We start from the raw sequence: 24,778 nt of genomic DNA on the forward strand, positions 1-24,778 counted from the left end.
ATTATTGAGATTTTGGACTCTGGTTCCTTGTATTTCATTGCTTGTAGGATGGATTTATTAATGGAATCACTGCCCAGTAACAAAGGAGAGAAAATGAAAAAAATTACCTTTCTTCACTTTGCTCAATAAGCAGTGATCCAGAACCTACCATAAACTGGAGTAATCCATTTGCAGTTCTTGATGGTGGAGGTGTGGTCTCATAGCCCTTCTAAAAATGACTAGGGGTAAACACTCTGCTACCTTCTCTTGTCCAGAGCCTCCTTTGTTTGAACTCTGCCTCCTATTGGGGCAGAGATGCTGTACAGTGAGCCCAAGGGCTTCTCCTCAGGGAGCATGATTTTCTCCCTTCCTGCAGCAGCCCGAAATGGCCCCTGAAATCCTATTATTTGAGGAGGGGGGACCTGCAGAAATAAAAATTGGGAGGGCATTTTAGGCTGCCACCAGAGTGGAAATTGTTGCATCTATGGAAACATTAGTCCGGATCCAACCATTGTCTGCTGTGTCCTTCACAAAAGTAGGAGAAAAAATAATAGGAAACTAGATCTTGTTCATAGGTACTGAAGCTGAAGTGATATGCATGCTTATGAAAAGATACTCCCAGTGGAACACAGTGTGACTAAGCTATAGGATCTAGCTATAAGTCTCATTTGAATTACTTCAGGGAAAGAGAAAAACTGAAGATGAGAAGCAAAGTTCTATAGCAGCCTCCTATTCCACTATCCAAAACTTTATTCAACAAAAGTACTTTTGAGTCTCGTTATCTACATGTTTTGAGTTTCCATTGTTTTTCTTTACTAGTTATTGTAAAGTAGTGATTTGAACTGAAGCATACTTGAAATACTAATGTTTGGTGCAAAAAATTGTAGCACTTAATATACCATATTCCTTTTCAGTTCTTCAGAATGAAAGAAAACAACTGAACCATGTCCTCTCCCCTCTTTTTTTTTTTAAGCTGAAATTTTAAAAGTTGATAAATGTGTCCAGAAGAAATAAATCTTGGGGGTTCTTATTTAGAAGCTAGAGCCCACATTATTCAAAGACCCTCTGAGTAGGCAATTTTTCTTGCAGAGAGATGTGAATGAGTATAGATACCAGATACGATGTTCCTTGTCAGTCTTATTGACAAGTGCAGAACGCACACTATTGAACTGGAATGGTAGCTGACAAAAGCAAATTGCAGGCTTATAACACAGATGTAGCAACACGTTTCGAGCTCCAACCAAGCTGCTCTGTCAAAGGATAGGCAGTGTTTATTTCCTCTAGACAGTGTGAAGTCACAACTTTTGTGTCTCAGCCATATTGAAAGCTTCAGCACAAAGATCCTAATCGCTTCTCTCAACCCCTGCCGTTAGAGGCTATGTTATGTGCCACTCCAAAATAGCTTGGGTTTGAAGTGACTACAAAACCTTGTCCATGCTACAGAAAAGCTCTTATTGCTCAACCCATCTTTTAAGCAACGGGTGAAGCCAAACCATCATTGAAAGTTTTAGGCCAGATAAACACATGCTGACAACATGGAGTGACTTCAATGAACAAACCCGGTGTTTGAATTGCAGTCTAGCATAAAAAAGCACACACACACAAACTTATAATAGAACAGAACACAGCATTTAGCCTTAGACTCCATTTGAAAGGCAGTTGACAAAAAATAATTTATACCCAGGGTAATCTGGAAAGTGATTAAACTTCTTGCGGCTGAATCTTCCAGATGGGTCTGAAGAAAATACAAAGGCCCATATGTGCAAGAGTAAAAAATTATAGTTCTTATATAGGTACCCTTCAAAGAACAATGCAAGGATATACATTAATAATGAATTTGCTAGACAATGAACATTCAAGGAACTAGACATTCCAGGCACGCTCACCAAGATGGCGGACGGAGGGTGTAGGCTGCTCCATCTTCAGAGGTGGTAGCTGATTTGTGTGATTTTATATAATTCATGATTCAGGCACGCTGTCCATGTCTTCAAGAAAGCTCTTTGTCATTTAGATTTATAGAAAAATAAGTGTAAATAAATGGTATGTTTGCTCCCTGAAGAAAACTCCCCAGACTAGTGGGTGACTTGACATGAAACCGCAATAAACTGAATGTGGCCAGCTTCATGTTCCAACACCAGGAACTAAGTAGAGCCATACCAACAGTCTGAGAGTTTTAATAACCCGTGATGCTGAATAGGCAAGCAGCGCATACCCATGTGCCCAGTGTCTCATTTAAACCAGGTAGCTTTCCATGCTGTGCAGTATTATCCCACCAGAGATCTATCGCCTGTGTATGTGCTTTGCTGGCATGCTAACATTGCGCACAAAGTGTAACTTGAGCCTGAATATGTCTGGTACCATATGATATGCTTGCCTGCCCAGCATCACATTTAAATCTGACCCAAGAGAAGACGAGCAGCTCCCAAGAAGACTAGCTATAGAGCAACCTTCCCAGTAGGGTCTTCCCAAAAGTTAACAGTTTTCACACAAGCTGATCTGTCATAAGAAAGATTCCCAGATATTGGCTGATCACTGCAAGTTAGACAACATTCTCAAAAACAGAAGAGAATGTTCACGGTCTGCCATGCCTGGTTGAAAAAGTTGGTTTGTTCCTCTCCAAAATATTTACACAAATGCTCTGCGTGAGAGGGAGAGTTGGTTGCAGTGTGTTATGTGGCTATATGTGAGAAGATTAAAGCCATTCCATGAAATTTTACAGGTTTCCACTTTGGACATTACTCAGACTTTAATTTAGAACAAAGGTAGAAGAAATTGTCCATAATCTAGATGAAGTAAAGCACCTTTAATAAAATTTGAATGGGAAAGAAAAGCGCATGCTTTTGCTGGTTTGTACCCACCATATTTAAAATGATTTTTATATGCTGTTGTATAAATGAGATATTTTATATGTTACATGCAGTGCATAAAATCAAGCTCAGCAATATGTTAAGCTACTTGTAATCTCTAAACCCTGGTTCTCACAAACATCAGGCATGTGTAAACCTGTGTCTGGGTTGTATCACAGATTTCAATTGGGAGCTCACATGATTGAATGCTTCGCTGTATAGCTTAGCTTAACTAGAAAGACAATTGCTTCCTCATTTTGGCAGTAGTTCAAAAATTATATTTTAATTAATATTTTTTAATATTAAGGTAATGCTTTTCCATGATGCTCAAAGCAGTTGCCAAATACCATACAAGTTCAGACAAATTTTAAAACTCTAATTACTCATTAAAAATGAAATTAAAACCAATATAAAAAAAATCTGGTAACAGTTAAAACCAATTCAAGTATAAGTCTGCATAAATACCACTGCTGCCTAAATGGTAAGTAGAAAGAGGCAGTGCTTTCATCAACTGGCAACCTGTTCAACAAAGACTGGACTGCCATTAAAAACATTCTTGCTGAGGTACTCACAGTTCTCCTCTGTTAGGCTCTTGCCATGAAAACCCCAAAAGGGGTCGGCTGCAACTTGAAGGCACTTTACACACACACACACAAGTGGTTATAAGGAGAAACACCTTAATTTTGGCATATAACCATTCCCTGTCCACAAATAACGGGTCTATAAATTGAGAATGACCCCTAGCATAAAACGGACAGTTAAGTAGGACAGTTAAGTAGAACAGTTAATTCTATTTTGCCCTCCCCACATGGGCAGGCCCTATCCGTATACGAGACCTTATTAAATCTTCCATAGAGCAGGGCAGAAGGAAGGGCATAGGTCTGTCCAGGCTTAAATGGGAAGAGGCGGTCCCACAAGAATGTGGAACCCACACTATCAAGGGATTATAATTTCAAAACTAGATCCTTGAATTCTGAAAACAACCTGGTAACCAGTGCAGGTGATTTAATATTGCTTTCCTATGAGTCGCCTGACAGCCCCACATAGAGCACCTTACAATAATCTACCCTCAAGGTTACAGTAACGTGAATCAGTGTTGCCAGACCAGCTATGTCCAAAAAAGGGCAACATTTCTCGGCCTAATGTAAGAGAATGGAAGCTTACCCACTCTTCTTAATATTTTTCCATTTTATGACTATTTCAAATGACCCTTATTTTGTGTGAAGAACTGTTAAATTGGTAACCATGTAACTGACCTACTAAGGACAGCGCGGCAAGCTTACTTAGTATTTGCGTTGAACGTTCTGGGCTGATTTTGGATAAAGAATAGCTATGCATGACAGGGCTGATAAATAACTTGCTAAATTTCTTTTCCACTTGAAACAAAACATTTTCCAGTGGGTTTTTCTTTCAGCTGGAAAAGACATTTGCTTCTGATAGCTGCTTGAGCTTCCTGTGTCAATAAAATGTTCTCCTCCTGTCTTCAAATTGGTGGCATTGAATTGCTGGCAGACTGGGTACCTAATGCTGCTTGCCAAGTTCATATTTGTGGTATTTACCCTTAAACCCAACAATAGGCCATTGTCAGATGAACATTTCCAGCTTCCTCATCTATTGTCTGTCTCATGTAGAGCCTGTTTTCTTAAGAGCCAGTTTTCGAAGGACACCTCTAGCTATCTGCATTTGATTTATGGGTCCTGCAGTCATGTTGTTTGAGTGTCTGAATTTTTCTTTGATGTTCATCATAATATGTTGGATGCTACCCAAGCTCTTAAGCAGACAACATGCATTCTGCCTGCTGTATTTATCTCTTACAACTTCCTCAGCATCTTTTGGCAGATCGTAAAAAGCTTTGTTGTTAGGACAGGAGCTTCAGTCTTAGGCTCACAATACCAATTACGGTTTTTCTGTCAGAAAGAGTTAGTTTACACTTTTGTTTCATTAAAAATTTCTCCAATGTTAAACCACTAGTCAATATTACCATGTACTAAATAAAAATTTTAGAATGCAGCACTTTTGTAAATAAAAACGTGTTGGAGTAAATCTCTGCTTCAGTTGTTCCGCAGCTTTCAGTGAACCGTGGAAGAACCAGGGCTTTCTTTCAGTGATGCTGCAAACATATATATCAGATATTTAGTTCATATTGTATGAACTGGCCCCTAGAGCTATTGGGTTGGATCTAATGGCTCTCTTCCACTGAGGGAGGTCTTCTCCCAATCCAATGCCATGTGTTTTCTGGATTGAGATTTCTACACATAAGATGTGTTAGCTCTTGCTAATTTAATATTTTAAGTTTATTGTTAGACCAGATCTTATGTTAAACATTTTGCTTTTCAGCATTTGCTCTTGTGGTGGTAGCTAAAGCTTGGATTGCAACATTTACCTTTATATTAAAAATGTATTCTTTATAGGGGTGCTATTTGCATTTACTGGCTAAAAATCAGAGCTCATGGCAAAAATTAGTTGAGGATAGACTGCAGAGAATGAATTTGCCCCTTGAGGTTTTAAAGCAAATGGAATATCCTTCTTTGTGTAAACTGATCACATCTAGAGTGTTGCATCTTGACAAATGGAGCACTGGCTGTAGAGCGCAGGGTATGCTTCTTGTACTACCTGGGCTTCCCCATTCCAAGGACCCTACCTGCTTATTGTAAATTTTTAACTGTCACCAAATATAGAGTGCTTTTCTAAGGCCAGATTGAGGGAGTTAGCAGGCAGGTATTCAGGGGTTCCCTTTTCCGGGCAATTTTGTGATTGTGGATCAGAGAGTTTGGACACTGTTTGGCGTTTTTTTTGTTGACTGTGAAAAGTATGATCTCGCCAGAAAAGTATGATCTCGCCAGAGATAAATGAATCACACTATACATTCAAAAGTGGGGACCTGCCCTAAAGCAAGAGATAGCAAAGCTATTGGCTGATACTGATCCAAATGTAACGCTCACTGTGGCAAAAACTTTATCTATGGCTTTTAACGATATTTCTTTTTAACTATACATCTCAGATTCTGTATTTCTGTATGTTTGGTTATTTCTGTATCATTGAATTTAATGATTTTGTTTTGCTCATGACCTGTTGATCTGCGAACATAAAGAACAGAAATAAAGGAAAGGACATCTGTGGTATACACCTAATCGCATATACAATGGTGTTTTGGGGGAACTGTTAATAGTGGTGAATTGAATGCAAATAAGTCATGTTCATCCAGATAAATATGTTTGTCTTTTGCTACTGGACAGTTGTTTCCCTCCTCAGATAACAGACTGTTCTTCTGTGCTTGGATGTTTCTCAGTGTAGTTCTTAGGCCTAAATGAAATAATCAATTTCAAAGCTGTTCAAATTAGAGCACTAGTCTTGTACTTGACTGCTTTACACTTTGAGTGTCTAATTTCTCTCTGAATATGTAATACTAATGAGTTGCTTGTTTGCTGTATAAAGTGTCTCATAATATTGAAATTGTTGTATTACTTTTAATATTATTTCTGTTTTCTTTTTCAGTTTCCAAATAAAACAGTTGCACATGTTGCCTGCAATATGCTTAACATGCTGATTCATTATGTACACAGGCTACAAAAGTACCAAGCTGATTCACCATTAAAAATTATTCAGGTAAGTGAAAAGATAAAGGAATGTTTTGATTTAAATTTTATAAATCCCTCATTAAAATATGAACAAAATATTATTTTTCCAATCAGCAAGGTGTGTTCCTTACAGATTTTGAGATATAGGGTTGACCCTAGGCAAAATCTCTGTTAACAGAATGAATTTCTCTCAGTGCAGTAGGATTTTCCCCCTCCCCTTTCCTGCACATGAACCCGGTTTGAATCCCCACTTCTCCACATGAGCACCAGATGCTAATCTGGTGAACTGGGTTGGTTTCCCCGCTCGTACACATGAAGCCAGCTGGGTGACTTTGGGCTAGTTAGAGCTCTCTCAGCCCCACCTACTTCACAGGATGTCTGTTGTGGAGAGAGGAAAGGAAGGTGATTTTAAACCGATTTGATTCTTAAATCATAGAGAAAGTTGGCATATAAAAACCAACTCTTCTTCTTTTACTGCTGCAGCCCAAAGTGCTCCCCAAAATGCTGTATGCTGCTCCTCAGGGTCAGGAGACACCACCACCCCAAACAGCATATGGCAGGAGTCCAAGGTTTGCCATGGGATGGAGAAAATCAGTGAAAATCCCCCCTCTCATGTATGGAAATTTCCTCTGGATCTATCTGGATCTATCTCAAGATTAACTGTGACGTGTGCATTGATTATAATTTTTCAACTGTAAGGGGTCGCCATAAGTCGGCTGCAGCTTGAAGGCATTTCACACAAACACACAAGGCACACATGGATCATGCTAGCTACAGTAAACATCAATGAAATTTGAGAGAAGGAAATGAAACTGGGATTGACATCAATCTTAAATTGTAAAAAATCTACATTAACTGATTTCATGGAGTAGCATGTTTCTATTATCAGGGAAGCAGATCTGATATGCATGATCTGATATGCATTAGTCAATAAGGTAGGTGGGATGTGAAAGATCCTCAGCACATAATATTGTACTCCAAAAGTTAAAGTAACAGCCCATTCCTGAGCTTGGGGGCCAAATGGGCTTCGGAGGTGCTGTGACCCCTACTTGTGCCGTGCAAACTGGCACGGGCGCCGGCATATTGCCACTTGTGCCAGCCCCCCAGGACTGCTGCAGCAAGCGGCCCTCAGACACCGGTGTCACAAGAGCAGTTCCCAAGGTGTTCCCAGGGGTGGAGCTGCTGGTAGGCAGGTTCCTAACCCCTTTCAGCCCGGAAACGGCACCTTTAGCAACAGCGGTGCTGCACTCGCTTTTTGTTGGCACAGCATCGCTGTTTCAGTGGGGCTTTTCCCTTTTCTTATTCTTCTTTTTTTAAACGCTCTTCCCACACACCCCACCCCCGCCCCCCACTGCAGTGGCCAAGCCTCTTTGGAGGCACTGCAGCGCTGCCGCAGCGCCACCATCCCCAGCTGTTGCAGCTCTCAGGAATGGGTTGTCAGAATTTATAAAGCAGAAAACATCTAAAAATTGTAAATAGTATAAAGGCTATAATACTAGATCAAAAGCTTTTTCTTTCACTGTCTGGCTTGAGAGGTAGTCTTCAGGTAGTCTTTGGCCAGGCTACTTCAAGCTGGAGTCAGCTGTGTGTTCTAAAAGGAAAAACACCAGCAAGCAACAGGAACTTAAATTCCACTTGGCCAGCACCCAACTCAAGGGCACGCTTAGGAACTGAATTTCTGCAGGCAATAGAATCAATTATTATGTCTAAAAAATATAAAAGTAGCCAGTCAGGATAGTCAAAAAAATATTTTTAGCCAATGATACAGAGGATTGAAAAATTAGCTAAACACCTAAGACCTCAGCTAGAACACACATTTCCAGCAGAAAACTGTCCATACATCTACTCAGTCCTCAAGATACAGGTTGCTGGTAGGGGAGAGGTCTTGGACAAGTTTGATAACCAGACTTTAAAAATTCAGCTGATAAAGACTGTTTCTGTGACAGCCCTAAGTCCTTTTTGACATACAACAACTCACTGTACCCCCTTTCCTGTCTCTTTTATAGAATTCATATTCAGGGATAATCAATTCTTGCTATCCTGAAATTTCACCACATCAGTTTTATGTTCCTGTACAAGCACTGCAATTCTGTTTAGTCTTTGAGGCTTCTGGTATTAGCATATTAACTCAGAAACTTTGCATTTCTCCTCAGTTTTTCTTATAACTGATTTCTTTAAATGGCTGTTTTGTGTTTTTTCCTGTATGCTCTCTGCAAATTCACCACTTTGACTCCTAATAATGTAAATCTCATTCTGAGGAAATTTGAATAGATTCTGAGTAATATGGCCTGAAACAAAGTACTCTGCTCCACTTAACAATAAAATATTTGCACACTGATCCCACATAAAGAGTATAACTGAGATAGGGTACATGATGGCTTGTGGTAATTTAACTGCTGTGAGGGGCAGTTGTACCTGTTACATTGCAACTGCATTATAAACAGATCATTGTGTAATATCCAATGTATTGGTTTCCAGTACACAGAACTCCGCAATGGCTGAAATTTTTTGTCTGCTCTGCATAATAGCCTTATACAGGAATGCCTTTGGTCATGGTAGCTCTAATATTTTTCAGTGGAACCAAGCAGAATTTGCTACAGGCAGTGGAGGCAACTAAAATAAGGTCTGGAATAAGTTCAGTTTTGAAAGAAGTTCAACTGAAATCAAGAGGACTGTTCTGAGTACATGTATAGGATCAGAAGGTTAAGTAGGATCAACAGTTATTTAAAGACTATGATCCTAAATTCTAATCCGCTTCAGAATTGCATCAAAAGACTTCTGGGGGTTTACCGTTGTTGAAATTACTTGATAAGTAGTGCTGGATTGGTCAGCAGATAGAATAGCAAAGAAATAACTGTTTTGTCCACTCTAACCATGCTAAGTAATTGCTGCATTGACAAAATAACACATTTATATATTAATTAATTAACCTCTAAGGGATGAATAAAAAGAACTAATTTCACTGGTGGTTGTCATAGATACTTCAATTGACGGTATTTTCTTTGGCCCTATCAAATCTAAAGGAAAGATAGGTAAGAGAGCACAGTTTCTGTCAAACAGTATATAAATGTATTTATACTGTATTGGTTAAAAGGCAAGTAAACTAAAATACAGTCAGCTAACTAATTTTTTTAAACTTCAAAACCTAGTAGAAATTTAGAGAAAATGTTTGTTGTCCACAGATCCTGGTAGCAACCATCACTCATCTTTTGCCTAGTACCGAAGCTTCTTCCTATGAACAGGACAAGAGGGTAAGGCAATATTTTGATTATATAAAAAATTGTTACCATGTTTATATATGTTTGTAATGGAATGTTAAAGAGGGCCAGAGTGGTGGTGTAATGAACGTCGATATTTAAATTTCTCTTACCGATTAATAGTGCAGTTTACACTTCTGCTTAACACTCATTCCAGTGTTGTGATAAAGTTTTTGTTTCTTAACATCCTATGGCAATTTGTGAGTTTCTACCTAAGGTGAATATTTTAATCACAACTATTCACTGGTATTTTCAAGCTACAAATAATGTCTAGTAGGTTTTTAAGCATTTTCATCTTTGTTTTGAGTGGTATACTGCCATTGCTGTTAAGCCACTAAGGGCTTCTGCAAACTGTCTGTTGTGTAATGGTCTTGTTTGGGAACAGAATAGGGTTGCCAGGTACTCCCTGGCAACCAGTGGGGGTGGGGTGAGGACTTACTGGGAAGTGCATAGGAAACCTAAATAATACAATGAAAACAAAGAAAGAAAAACAGAAATAGAAGATCACGAGAAAAATAAGCACTTTGAGGCTTATCTCAGATGGAAGCCTTCTCCCTCCTTGCCCCTCATTTCCTATGACCTATTCTGTCAGGGAGAGGGCATGGAGCACACAAGTGAGGTGGCCATTTGTCAGATCCACCTGTGCTAATGCTATGATAACAAAGGCCCTTCAAGGGAAAGGTACCCAGAAGGGTTCAGCCCATAATGCCCCATTAGATAAAGAAAGCAGAAAGGTTGATGTTTTGGTCTGTAAGCTATATGCCTCCTCTGCTCTGTCCTTTAGAATTGCCAAAATGGGAAGATGCCAACACTTCCTTTGGGAGAACATACGCTCTTAGCTGCAACTTATCCCTGATGAAAACAGATGATTTGGTCAGAGTGCTGCATGGAGAAGCCGTTAGTCTAAGCAACAGATCAGTATGGCTTGTCATGTTGCAGACTCTTCCACTAGGTCCCTGGTTTCTGCCATCACCTTAAGGAAACGAGACATGCCTAGCTAAGGTCTGAAGTACTCTGTCCTCCTCAAAGAGCAAGGGTAGAGGAGTTACCTTTTGAAGGCACATTGGAAGTCCACTTGCACCTTAAAGACCAATGATATTTCCAGGGTATAAGCTTTCAAGAGTCAAGGCTTCTCTGCTTTCCATAGTGGCTCTTCTTTGCAAGACAACCACCTGGTCTTCACAGTCTGTGTTCATCAAACACTCAGAAAACTGAGGGAGGTACTCTCCCATCCTTTATATAGGCGCCATTGGCAAGAACTCCTCTAAAGGGTGGGAAAGTATCTCAATCTGTCAGGAACTTTTAGAATGTCTGCAGCAGGCCTGACATGATTCAGCTACAGGTAAGTGCAACCATGTTTGGTACTATCATCTTAGTCCCAGGGGCAGGACTTTCCCTATGTTGAATGCCCTCCTGTCTATAAGACACAGAAATTTGCTATGTAGATATTTCCATTTATATGGGTAGACTGTCTTTTTCTTAATGTGTAGATGAGACCATTCATATTTACAGACCCTCCAAAATTTACTACTGCAGTGTTCTTAAACTGCCCTTGAATATCCTTTAAAAACTTCATTCTAGTATTCTCTTACTGGAACATTGATGCCTTCATCCACAACAGTGAGACTTGGAGTACAATTCTTTGCTCGGTTATTAGTACAAATTAATTCAGTGGAGCTTACCTCCTATGAAGTCTTAGAGCCACTCAAACTGGAAACTTTTCTGTATATGTACCTGAAAAATGTTCTGAGTGTTAGGTAGGATGGCACTACACATACCTGTTTATATACCTGTGCTTATATGTAACAAAGTAAATGAATGCAATGGCTGTTAATCTTTCTGCTGCTGTTCACAACAGATACAATCTGTGCATATTGGTCCTGCTGAGTTTAACTCCTCCATTGAACTCAGTCAAACTCAAATGTGCTTAACTTTTAGGGGGATTGTGTCCTATATATTTAGTGTTCATATTTCTACTATCAGAAACATCGGGTACTTAGCCATTGAGGCAAAAGAAAGGAAGTTGGGCATTTGAAGATGATCCTCCTAGTGGTCGGATAGGTTAATATGGGAAGACTGCCTACCCAACCATTAGGATCATCCTCAGAAGCCCTACTCTGGGTGCTCCCTCTGTCTGTTGCTAGACAGACAGGTGGCAACCCCAGAAAGACACTTCTCAGTCACAAAGAAAGGCCTGAGAACTATGGAATTCCCTCCCAGGAAGATTCATCTATTGCCCTCAATAATTGTCCTATGCCAGCAGATGAAAACGTTTCTGTTTCATTTAGTGTACCCTTAATGGCATTCCTTGTTTGTTTTTAATTGTCAGGTTTACCTATATGTACTGTTCTTGAAAGTTGATTTTTATTCACTGTTAATTGTTCACCACTCGGAGGGCTGAAATTAGGCGGAAAGGCAGCATGAAAATGTTTTACATAAATGTTCTTTTCTTTGTAGTTACCTATAATTATAAATGCTTGCATTTCAGCTGGTGGTTGCTTTACTTCTCTGCTTGTTGGACTGGATAATGGCCTTGCCTTTAAAGACACTGTTTCAACCTGTTTGCACTGCAGGATCCGAAAATGATAAAACAGAAAAATCTGTTCTCAATTCCATATATAAGGTACTTACTTTTTTAACGTATTTCTCTCTCCCTCTTTGTTTTTAAATCTAGAGTTGATGTTACAGAGAATGAATGAACAATACTTCACTTTAGGCTTTTTCAACATTGGAAGTTTACTTTTTATGTCAGCTGTTTTGCCCTCACTGTTTTCCTAAATTGTTTTTCCTCACAGTTTTGATGTTTTGTGTGAGCTTTGAAAACAATTTAGCTGTACTGTGCAATCATTGTTGATGGCCACCAGTACACCAGGTTGCCTAAAGCATTCAAAGTGCTCTGAAATACAAAGAAATAACTGGAAATTAAAACCTTGTTTGCATGCTATTTAACATCTCTGTGTAGAGAGGACTGAGGGAAAGCCATTGATTTTGCTACTTGAGATGCATTGGCTACTGCCAAACCGGAGACCCAAAGGAAAAGATCATATAAGTAAGGCTTTAAGTATAAAACGTAAAATAATTGGAGGATTTGTTTTTTCAGGACTTGTCTACTCTGCTAGTTTATTGCAAGCCGCTGCTGTGCTAAAACTAACTTAACCAACAGCTGATTTGCAGCATCTACATAGAAAATATTTCCTATATGGAAATACTTTGGGGAGGGGGTCTTAAGGATGACATATTGTTGGGCGTACACATGTAGCACTCTATGCATATATGTGTTATGTCCATTTTATGGCTCCACCTTCAGTTTTCCCATACTTTAACGCGTGTTCATAGGCTTTAGCCAATTTTGTGTTTGTTCATAGGTTCTTCATGGATGTGTCTATGGATCTCAGTGCTTTAGCAACCCGAAATATTTTCCTATGAACCTTTCTGATTTGGCATCTTCGGATTATGATCCTTTTATGCATTTAGAAAGTTTGAAGGAACCAGAGCCATTACATTCACCTGATTCAGAACGGTCTTCAAAACTCCAGCCAGTCACTGAAGGTCAGTTGGCCTTGATGAACTCCTCCTTAAGACCAAATAATGTAACGCTTTCCAATACTAAATTGTTTGTCTAAAGTGTGAATTTTAAATTACATCTAATACCATTATAGGCTACAGATAGTGTTAATCAATGTGGAATAATTCAGTGCAATTTTGAGCAATTACAACTCGATTTACTAAACTAAGTATCCCCTCAACAACATAAAAATCAATTTAATATGGATCCTTCTGCCCTTCTGTGCATCTTAATATAGATCTGCCCTCTTGTGCATGAGTAAACAAGTATCACAATACATAGTTTTTGTTTTTGGCTACATTATCTTATCCCTTCAGCACTGAAATGAAACTATAATGGTTATTTAAGCAACCAGTTAAGGAATACTTGAGTCATAACATTTTAAAAAAAATATTTAAACTTTGTAATACTTTTGAACAATTTAAAAACCCCATGGGATTTACAAGAGGGTTTACTGGTCATTTAACATTGCTTCATGTTTATTTCTCACAGAAATTTACCTGAATCTCAAAAGGCAACATTTCTCAAAGAGCTCTCCACATTGGGAATATTTTTTCCTCTGAAAATAAACATTGTGAAATAAAGGTTGAAGATGTTCTAAGCTGCATTTCTCTTTTAGCAAATATCAAATGGCCCTGGTGGAAAGAAATTTGGAAAAGATGGGCTTTAATACTGATACCAAATATTCTGTGTAGTGTCATTCTCCTCCTGTATTAAGCTGTTCCCCTTAGGCTTCCTTAAAGGTATTAAGGACTAGATAAATGCAGAACCTTTTTGTAGCAGCTGTGTGCTAACAGCAGGTGATTTTGTGGTCTGTAGTGACTCCGTGCTGTTTTTTTTTATGTGGAGAAAATGGCTAATCATTGTGCCCTTGTCTAAGGCATGCTTCATCATCTTCAAGTACTTTTTTGGCCAAAGAATTCTGAACACAGAGCTATCCTCTAATAAGCTCAGTATTGGATTGAACAAATCTGATTTGAGAACTATTGGCAGGAGGAGCGGTAATTATTAAATTTACTGAAGAATGAAGCAAGGTACTGTAGTTGGCTTTTTGTCAAATGGCTGTGGTCTTATTAGCAAAGAGTAATCATCTGCAGGGTCAGAATGAAAGAAGCATCGAAGGATTCATTCTGCCCTAATTACAGTTTCACCTACACATATTATGCAAAGCTAATATTTAAAGTATTTGCCAAAATTAACTTCCCCTACATGTTCCATTGCAAGTGTAGAGAATTGCAGCAGCTTTTTGTGCCTTGGCGCTTTTGTATGCTATAATAATGTGTAATTATGGGTTTGCAGCAAATGCTGTGTGATTTGTTTAATCTGACAGTTTGAAAAGACATCCTTGAAAAGGTGGGGATTTTTTTTCCTTTTTAAATGAATGTCTGTTGCACAAAACCCTGAGCACTGCTGTTCTTCATTTTGCATTTCCCCACAGGACTGGTTTTCATGGTTTCTCGCAAAAAAAATCCTAAAAGACATTTTATCAATGCTGTATGTTATTTTGGCTTAGATGAGTTAAGCACCCAATTCCTCCCCCCCCCCCTTTAAAAATTACGGTCAAGAGACATTCCTGTAACTCTTGAATAGTCTCGGTGAGACATTAATGAAAAGTCTTAGATTAATTATAGTATTTACAACTCTGCTGGCTTCGTAGTTGTTGTACTATCAGGAAGAGTACAGTGCTATTATTGCTGGCACTGTGGATAGCAATTAAGGGAAAGAAGTTGTTGCTTAGGTGGTTGGGTGAGAAATGAGATCCAGCATTGGGACACTCATAATGGGGCTCTGGCGCCTCATCCTCCCCCCCCCCCATCTGCATGTCCTTCTTGCCCCTTGTTTTTTAAGGCGCTTGATGTCCAGCTGTTTTAGTCCAAGAGAAGTATGATTTCGGTTGCCCAGTAATGGCCATCCTGTAGTCGACCCTTGGAACTCTGGCAAGAATATCTAGACACAAAGACTCTCACCAGTTCAACCCCCCCCAGTCCTCAGGGCAGACATTTCATTGGTCATATGGGTGGATTCCAAGTTTGTGTTAGTGGACTAGGTTTGCCAGGACTTAATATGAAAAAAAGCTTCTTGAAAGAGATGGTTTCTTAGTCTTCCTTGTAAGAAGCTGGCTTTATGCCTCTACGAAAAGGAGCTTTAAAATAAGGAGTGGAGAGAAACTAGTTCAAGGCATTTCCATTTAATTGAATAGCTCATAGGATACATAAACCAAGGAGCTAGACAGTGGCATTTTCTTTTTGTTTTGTCATCTAAGGTCCTATTGCTTCATCTTCCTGTATCTGGTTTTCTTCCTGCCTCTTTTTTCCCGTCTTGTCTTATACAATGGTTTTCAGAACAAGAAAACGCGTTCTTGTGTATACTTGTAGTGCTGTGAAATATTTGAAGCTATATAGACCAGGATGGTAAAAAAAAATTTTTTTGTTTTATTCTGCTTTGAGATTTCAGATACTATGTTGTCTTTCTGCAAAGTGGCCGCCTGACAAAGTGGCAAATAAAAGAGAGGGGGTTTGGGTGGCTCTACTGAGTGAAGCTTGTTTGAAGCTTCATGTTGCTTCTTCCAGCTGGGTACTCCTTGAAACCCCCGTAGCAAGCATAATGTCTAATCCCCTGGCGCTATCTGCATGTGAGGCTCTCAGAGTTAATATTAGTGAGAAAGAAAGAGCAGCAGCAGCTGGGCTACTCCTGCCCTAGCAGTAAAAGGCAACAAATTATCAATTACTTAATTTTACAGATGCATTTTATAAATTGAACTGGGGGGAGAGAGAGCAACTACATTGTCCAGCTTAGGTGCCAAAATGTCTTGGACCATCCCTGAGCAGTAACGTTCTGGGTTTTCCTTTGCCTCTGTGCAGTCCTCTCTGTGGGTTCTGCACCTGTGTAGAAGCAGCTTGCAAACATTCTTGACCCCCAGTCAAATAAGTGGCACTATGATCCTCTTTTAAGAAAGAAGAGGGTTGTGACAGTTTATGCGTGCATTGAGTGGAGGGGCAATGCCATGTATGCAGAAATCCTTTTTAACGGAATGGCTTGCGCATATCCAAGCCAGTTTGGGTAGGGATCCTGGAGGTTGTTTTTGTTTTTTTGTTTTTTTGCCATCTTCTGGGCATGGAACAGGGGTCACTGGGGGAATAGGGGGGGAGCTGGTTCTGGTTTCCCTGCGTTGTGCAGGGGGTTGGACTAGATAACCCTGGAGGTCCCTTCCAACTCTATGATTCTATATGTGCTTTCTGTTTTTAAGTATATACATGGTACAGTAATGTATGCATATCATATCTGGATACCATTCTAACTTATCCTTCCCAAGGTAAATGAAAACATACAATTTATGTAAAAAATTGTGAATGTCAAAGAAGCTCATGCTTTAATTTGTCTAAGTTTTCAAGTAGATATTGTACACTTTGATTTCCCCCCCCCCCCAAAAAAATGTGACGGAGTCCCTTAACAAAGTCTTTTGGACAAACTTGGGAAAGAGGATAGGTTCTCTCCCATATTAGTAACAGATTAAATGACAGGAAGCAGAAAGGAGGAATAAAATTAAGCCTTTTTGCAATGGAGAGGAATAAACAGTGCAGTCCCCCAGGGATCTGTATTGGAACTGGTGCATAAATAAATTATCTGGAATGAAGTGGCCAATTTATCACTGATAGCAGATTTTTGCAAGATGATGAGAATTAGCAGGATTGTGAAGAGCTCCAAAAAAACTCCCCACATTGGATGAGTGGGCAACAGTAATGTAAATGAGGTCCAGTGTAAGTAAGTAAATATAAAGTGATGCACTGCAGATCTCCAGTTAACCTATCATGCTGTTTCTGAGGGTCCCCTTGCTCCAGAGCAGTATTTCTGGATGAAAGAGGTGAAGTGTTGTTTTGCTGACAAAAATGCCTTCTGTTAGCGGAGATATACTGTGGGATCCACACCAAGAGATAGGGGGAGAGGGGCCTTCAAGTTAAGAGCAAGGTATTGAGGAATTTCTAGCTGTCTCCCAAGGAGCAGAAAGGTTTTTCTCCCCTCAGAACAACATTTCTGGAGAGCGCTGCAGATGCAAAGGTAGTGAAAAAGTACGCTTTCTTTGCCATTGTTATCATGATGCAGTAGACTATAGGCCTATGTTCTTTTCGCTTCAACCCAGGATTTCCTCTACCATTGCCCCTGCTTTTACATCATCCTAGGGAGCCAAGTTAATGAACAGTCTCTTACATATAGAAAAGAGCATTTAGGGATACTTGGGTCCCCAGCCCGTGCCATTTTCCCATTCTGGAAGGTGCCAGCCGTTACATCTCCAACATTTGCTAGAAAGTGAATCGAACATTTCTGCCAATCTAAGAGGGGTATAATACCACCCTTCTGTTTAATTCACACTTTTTCATAGTAGTTGTATACATTACTTTATGCAGCTTGCACTATTCCTATGCTGACATAGTGACAAACAAGTCTTTTTCCCATTTTTCCTTAAGTGGTAATATTGGCATGGCCGGCTCCATAACTCTACCCAGATCCTGTATGAAATTCTTTAATTGCATATATTGGTGTGTAGAGACCTCTTCTGGGTTACATTTTTCTTTTGCTGCATCAAAGGGTATAGTTAATTGGGTACTTTTGAAATCTGTTAACTTGGACAAACTATGTCTTATGCACGCATGGAAATTGCCAATTCACCTGGCTATTTCAAAATCATGATGATGAATAATTGATTTCATTGAGGATATTAAAGGTGTGATTTGTGGTTCTAGGTTTATCCTAAAATGTAATCACTTCAACAGTTATCAGATTAGTCGTAGATTCCCATTTTTCCCATCACATATGATACAACGGTATCAATACTAATCTGTTCTGTGTTCCAGGCTATGCACAGGAAAGTATATTTCCTTCGTTGTAGCAGTATTCTTACTGTTTTATAGTATGTCTGAATTTTGAATTGAAGTGCCTTATTTCCTATTCCTGGACTTCATAATTCCAAATAAAGTTATTAATTACTACCTGAATTGTATTGAGAAATTTAAGAGTGCCATTATGTGGGATACAAACAAATGTAAATACAATCCTGAGCAAGATTTACATCTTTACTAATGCTGCTTTTCTAAGACATGAGATTTTAAACTTTGCCCATTTCTTGAGATCAGATTTTACTTTCAGTAATATAGTTTGCAAAGTATCTAATAGTATATTCTTTATAGAGATGTAGCTCCTCAGATTTTTGCTACATGCGGGTTGTTACAGAAGTAATATTTGCTGTTATAAGTATTCTATAAACTTTCTTGTATCATATCAACAGTTTAATAACTGCTTAGATTAATTTAACAAATAGGTCTCTAAATAGGTTTTGCATACAATCTTATGAGTGCAATCTGTATGAGCAATTAAAAACTTTTAGTTGATTTGAGATTGTATTCATTGTGTGAATTTTCTGAGTTCTGATGGTTGTGATCTTAAGCAGTGCATTGGCATAGTTGCCTGTTCTGCTAGACTTGGTTGCAACACAAGAATTAGAATCAGTTTTGTAGTGATGTCCTGCATCAGTTTTGATACCTCGTCAGGGAAAATTAGTCTTCAGAATGATAGCATTGTGCCCTGAAATATCCTTTCTCCCTTTAAAATGGAGATATTACTTTTCTTTTCTCTGTTTCCTTATGAGAGTGTGCATTATATCTAGTAAAGCAGCATTTTTCATTATATTATTTATTTCTTTAGTACATTTTTATCCCACCCTTCCTCCAAGGAGCTCGGGGTAGTAGATGTGGTTTGCCCCTCATCCATTTCATCCTTACAACGAATAGTTTAGGCTGAGAAAGGTAGGACTGGTCCAGAGTCACCCGTCAAGCTTCCATGGCAGAATGGGGATTTGAACCAGGGCCCCCCAGATCCTAGTCCAACACTCTAACCACTATAATGTGTTGTCTGTAAGTCTGTGTACAGGTCATGCTGTTTCTTCAGAACATTTCAAAAGCAAACTTGAAATTTTTGCTTTCATTTTTATAATATAAATTGTTCCCCTTTGTTTTACAGTGAAATCCCATATTCAGCAAGGATTGATCTCTGTGGCAGCTCGTACTGTTATAACACATCTGGTAAACCATTTGGGCCATTATCCAATGTGTGGGGGTCCTGCTATGCTTACAAGTCAAGTATGTGAGAACAATGACAATCCTTACAGTGAAAGCCCTGAACTTTCTCCAGAACTTTTTGAGAATCCCAACCTCCAGTTTTTCGTGCTAAATAATACAACATTAGTTTCATGTATACAAATCCGAGCAGAAGAAGACATGCCTGGAGGGGGATTGTCTGCTGGACTTGTATCAGCCAATTCAAATGTTAGAATTATAGTGCGTGATCTGTCTGGCAAATATTCGTGGGATTCAGCCATTCTGTATGGACCTCCACCTCTCTGTAGCTTATCTGAGCCAACTTCTTTTGCCCTCTCATTACCCCATCAAGAGAAATCAGAAGATACTTCAGAACCTACCACATATGTAGAAGAACTATGTGTAAAGGATGGAAATGCACTCCAGGTGAAGAGATTTAGAGAGACTGTGCCAACATGGGACACAATTAGGGATGAAGAAGATGCCCTTGATGAGCTCTTGCAGTATATAGGCATCACTAGCCCTGAGTGCTTGCAGAGGACAGGAGTATCACTCAATGTTCCTGCTCCTCAGCCTATCTGCGTCTCAGAGAAGCAGGAAAATGATGTAATCAATGCAATCCTTAAACAACACACAGAAGAAAGAGATTTTGTTGAAAAGCATTTCAACGACTTAAATACAAAAGCTATGGAGCAGGATGAGCCAACCCCACAAAAACCCTATTCGCCATTTTACTATTGTAGATTACTTCTCAGTATTCTGGGAATGAATTCTTGGGATAAAAGGTAATAAGACACTATTACTTTGCTATTAAATACATGCTATTTTTTTGTCTTCTATCAATCAGGACAAAGCTAGACATTGGTTTTCAGTGGCACATGGTTGCCACTTAAACAGGAACCCTGCATCTGTATTAGTGTCAGCTAATACAAAACATGTAACACTACTGCCATACATATTTCCACACACACACAACAGGAATACTGAATATCACTATATGCTGACTCCTGTCAAGCATTTTGCATTATGGGGCCTTACTGGGGAGGGAAGGTAATGGAGACACTGGGCTGCTGTTCTTGGCAGCAGCCACAACCCTCCCCATAATGTCTTGCTCTGGCCAATGTTTATTATAAAACACTTTTTAATGTCATTATATGTTGTTTACATGTCATTACATGTCATTAAATTGGGCCAGTGAGGCCTTATGATCAATTTACATCAGATAAAATGTTGACTAGTTGGTGCATTCCAGAAAGAGTGAAGGATGACTTCCTGGCCAGCCTCATTGTTCTTTGTCCATATAGATGCATCCCTTTCCCCTAGCTGACCTGAATGCAGAAATACCATCAGTTTGCACAGTTTCTTGTGGACAGTATTTTTCTGTGATTGTGGTGTGTACTTTTCACTCTGTGAAAGATGTGAACATTAGGCAAATCAGAGACCCTGAGTACTATCATACCACAGAATAAGTATATCCAAAGATGCTATTTTTTCTGTTGTAATCTCTTCAATGAAACCATTTTACAATGGGAATTATGATCCCAGTTTACAATTATTTACTTATATTTATAGTATCCAGAACGAAAATAGGTTTCTTAATACCAGTACAGGATACTTAATTAACCAACCTTTCATCAAATGCATTGGTGGTTTAATGAAAGAATTAGATCTCAACTTTTGTAAAATGTCTGCTCTTTTACTTATGTACTGAAATTTTGTTTCGTTAAAGTAGCTTGTTCTTCTGTGTGTATACTGTCCTCCTCTAACATGTTTTTTGAACAGTGCCATATGTACAAATAATATGGAAGATAGCTATTTTAGCATAATTTAGGCTTTCAAAATTCTGTTGCGAATTTTGAGGTATATCTCGGTGTTCCTTTACTCTGTTACATTGCAGCCCACAGTTCAGAGGGGTTTTTTGTTTGTTTGTTCACCCCCCCACCCCCTTTTTTGCATTTGCTCTTTTGGCTGGTGTGGCAGTACCTTTTTATCACTAAGCAGTTATCGCCTGGCCTACTAAAGAGCAGGTTTTATGTGCTCCGAAGGGAGTCCTGTTTAGCCCACCAGATTAAATGGGAAGAAGTGGAATGAAGTGGGGATTAGGTTCAAGGCGCTAACAAGGATGCAGAAGACCACCTGGGATAAAAAATAACTATATGTGTATATTATTTTAAAAAGATCTATTCATTTTTGATATAGAAAAAGGTCTTACAAAAGGCAAGAAAACTGTAGGAGATTGCATGAATGGAATTGAAAATGTGTTGTTGTGCTGTCCTATATCTGTCACTGCACATGTGATGAAAATGTTTGTTAAATTTCCTTATTTAGGAGAAGCTTTCATCTCCTGAAAAAAAATGAAAAGCTACTTCGAGAACTGAGAAATTTGGACTCGAGACAATGGCAAGTTATGTGTTTATAATCAAGCTTTTAAAGCAGTGTTGGTCATTTTAATTTTGATGGAAGAATGTCTGTTTTGCCACATCTGTTTATAACAAAGGTGTTTGTGATGAGGGTGGAATTTTTGCCCATCTCAGTTGAAATGACTGGGATTTGCTCTGAATAATTGCCTCTAGAAGTGAGATACCAATGCCTTTAGCTAATTTTAATTACTGGTTTTGTATGCAACAGGACTGTAAAAACCAATTATTCCTTAGCTAAAGATAAAAATCATTGCTCAAGCCATCAGTGCTTTAAGAATGAGGCTGGCTGCAGGTGAGATTTACTGAGAGAAAATATGACTATATTCCTGAAGACTGAAAAATCAGAAAAAATAGGCTTCCCCTAGAAGACTTTTTTTTTCAAGTCAAAAAAGTGGTCTGTTTCTTTATAGATTAAGAGCCTGCTTTTGTTAGTTAACCAATTGTCACACGAGCCATTCTGGGCATACTACATTTAATACAAATTATCAAAAGAGATAAGCTATTTGTTTCTTATTTCCATTTATACTATGTGGATTCGTATCTGCAAACTAGATTCAGAGATGAGTAAGAACAAATTCAGAAATAGGACTCATCTGTTTCAGCATTTTCCCCATGTGTGTCTGTTAGGAGGAGTCCTAATAATATTTGCACGTAATTTATTGCTACTTTGTTAATCTGACTTTTAACCCATAGTCATAGCGAGGCAATTATTTTGAACGGAGGGTGTAAGACACGTAGATGGGCAACTGCCCAAAACATTTGTTTCTCCAGCAAAAAGTACAAAGAAAAGAGAACAAGCAAATAAAACTGTACAAACACCAAACAAGAAAAAATCTTTGAGATGTATTTGCACTGTCAATGTTATAGCCCCTTTTCTGTTTGTATATTTCATTCTTTAATGACTTCAGAGTACATTCTTATGTAATTGCAGTCATGTGTCTTACAGCCGAGAGACGCACAAAATTGCTGTATTTTATGTTGCTGAGGGACAAGAGGATAAACACTCCATCCTCACTAATACCGGAGGAAGTGAAGCCTACGAGGATTTTGTGGCAGGCCTTGGTTGGGAGGTATCTTTAAGTTTGCTTTGTATTACCATAATAGTATCAGTTACTAAGTAATTTAATGACCATTGTGTCCTACAGTCTAGATTTTAAGGTATTTCTCTCTGTGAGCTGGTGGTATGCTTCTTTCACAGACTGTAGAGTTAGAACATAAGAAAGGCCATGGTGGATCAGACCAAGGCCCGTCAAGTCCAGCAGTCTGCTCACACAGTGGCCAACTAGCTGCCTCTAGAAAGTCCACAAATAAGACAACTGCAGCAGCAGCATCCTGCCTGTGTTCCACAGCACCTAATATTATAGTTCAGGGCAGGCAAGAAGTTACAGGTTCCAGCCACTTGCATGAAGTAGGCTTCCTCCTCGCCACCTATGAGATGCAATAGGAGAAATGCATAGACCTCAGTGTTTTCTTCTCTAGCCCATCATTTCTCTTAAGACCCTGTGTTTTGCTTGATTTATGGGAAGTTTCTTAAATGTGGGGTGGAATCTTTCACAACCATTACCTTTGAGAAATACGTTCATGTGTCCGGTAGACATGTTTGTGAACTTTGCCCGTTCTTGTTCAGAAGCAGTAGTTTATTAATTTTATTTGTACCCTGCCTTTCTCCCCAGTGGGAACCAAAAGTGGCTTGCGCTGTTCTCCTCTCCTTCATTTTATCATCATGACAACCCACTGAAGTAGGTTAGGCTGTGTAAATGTGACTGGCCCAAGGTCACTCAGCAAGTTTTTATGGTGAGGTGGGGATTCAAACCTCGTTCTCCCAGATCCTAGTCCAGCATTCTAACCACTACACCACACTGGTGTACACTACAAGTGGATGGGTTTCTTTTTCTCCCCTAATCCCTAGTTTAAAGACCAAATTATATTGCTATTCTTCAGTTGTGAGCCTGTTATCAGTTTGGAGCCTAGAAGGAGCAGAGTCTGTGAGAATGCCTGAGGTGGCATAAAGCACACCATGGATTAAAGGAATAGAGGAATAGCCAGAGAGAGAACCTGTTGATATGAAAGGAAGACTAGGGGTTGTTTTTTAACATATGCCTGTCAAGAAAAAGAGGGGCATCTTAAATTTGCATACAAGTTACAGTTATGTACAGTAATTTAAATATTTTGTGTACAAACTTGAGGGCAGTTGTCTTACATTCAGAGTTGTCTTCCTTTATGGACACTGCCTTTAGAGCACTATCTTTTTATCTTCAAAAAAGCACACGGTACCTTCCAGCCGCAAGTCAAGATGGCCCTAGATTCAGTGCATAAAAGTAGAGTATAATATATAAAAAAACAAACAAAAGTATAACCAGTATGAAGCAGGAGTAATAAAAACAGCAGTAAAAGGTGAGAGGGGAAGACAGAACAGGTAAACAGGATGGACTTTACCTGGTACCTAACAGTTTACAAATATCGTACCCCATGACCATCCTGTGAAAGGGAGTACCACTCATGGTACCCACAGAGAAGCCTGTCTCTACTGCACAGCCAGTAGATACCTACCTAGTTCATATGTAGAAGGTGGGTTTACTAAACTATACTTGAAGAGGATTTCAACATGGACCAAGTGCTGAGTTATCCAGCAGATTCCTTAGAAGTGAGTAGCTATATCCCGAGTAGTCTGCCAGATCATCAACCAGAAGTCTTATACCTTAATCAGATGGACCTAGAACTACACTAAACATCTTGGTTATGGTTCTTTGGCTGTTCACAATTCCAAATATTGGAGGGGATGATTTGAATATTGGAGGCATTCTGTCGCTTCTTTGCCTGAAACCCCCTCAAATCTCAAAAAGCTGCTGTTTTGCTACTGTTCTTTTACCTTGAGAACAGTTCATCTCTGGACCTCAGCAAATCTCTCAAGACTTTTTGCCTGCAAACTCTAAAGTTCATACTGAAAGCCATTTGTTGCTGGGGAACACATAGCTTCAGTGGATTCCATGAAACTTTACCTAGACATCCCATTCCAGTCAGTGCATGGGAGTTTTTTCCAGTTT

At 39.1% G+C, this 24,778-nt stretch overlaps 1 protein-coding gene across 4 annotated transcripts in view; it reads left to right on the plus strand.

The window, feature by feature from the left end:
• Positions 1 to 24,778, plus strand: part of RALGAPA1 (Ral GTPase activating protein catalytic subunit alpha 1) — a 150,016-nt gene that overhangs the window by 79,697 nt on the left and 45,541 nt on the right. For all 4 annotated transcript variants that reach the window (XM_056851781.1, XM_056851782.1, XM_056851783.1 and 1 more), the window contains 7 exons: positions 6,321 to 6,431; positions 9,586 to 9,654; positions 12,149 to 12,283; positions 13,026 to 13,209; positions 19,238 to 20,099; positions 21,643 to 21,714; positions 22,681 to 22,804. In XM_056851781.1, the coding sequence (XP_056707759.1) occupies positions 6,321 to 6,431; positions 9,586 to 9,654; positions 12,149 to 12,283; positions 13,026 to 13,209; positions 19,238 to 20,099; positions 21,643 to 21,714; positions 22,681 to 22,804 (1,557 nt within the window). The remainder of the gene's footprint in view (positions 1 to 6,320; positions 6,432 to 9,585; positions 9,655 to 12,148; positions 12,284 to 13,025; positions 13,210 to 19,237; positions 20,100 to 21,642; positions 21,715 to 22,680; positions 22,805 to 24,778) is intronic.

Source organism: Euleptes europaea, chromosome 6 (assembly GCF_029931775.1).
Source record: "Euleptes europaea isolate rEulEur1 chromosome 6, rEulEur1.hap1, whole genome shotgun sequence".
NCBI classification, from domain to species: Eukaryota; Metazoa; Chordata; class Lepidosauria; order Squamata; family Sphaerodactylidae; genus Euleptes; species Euleptes europaea.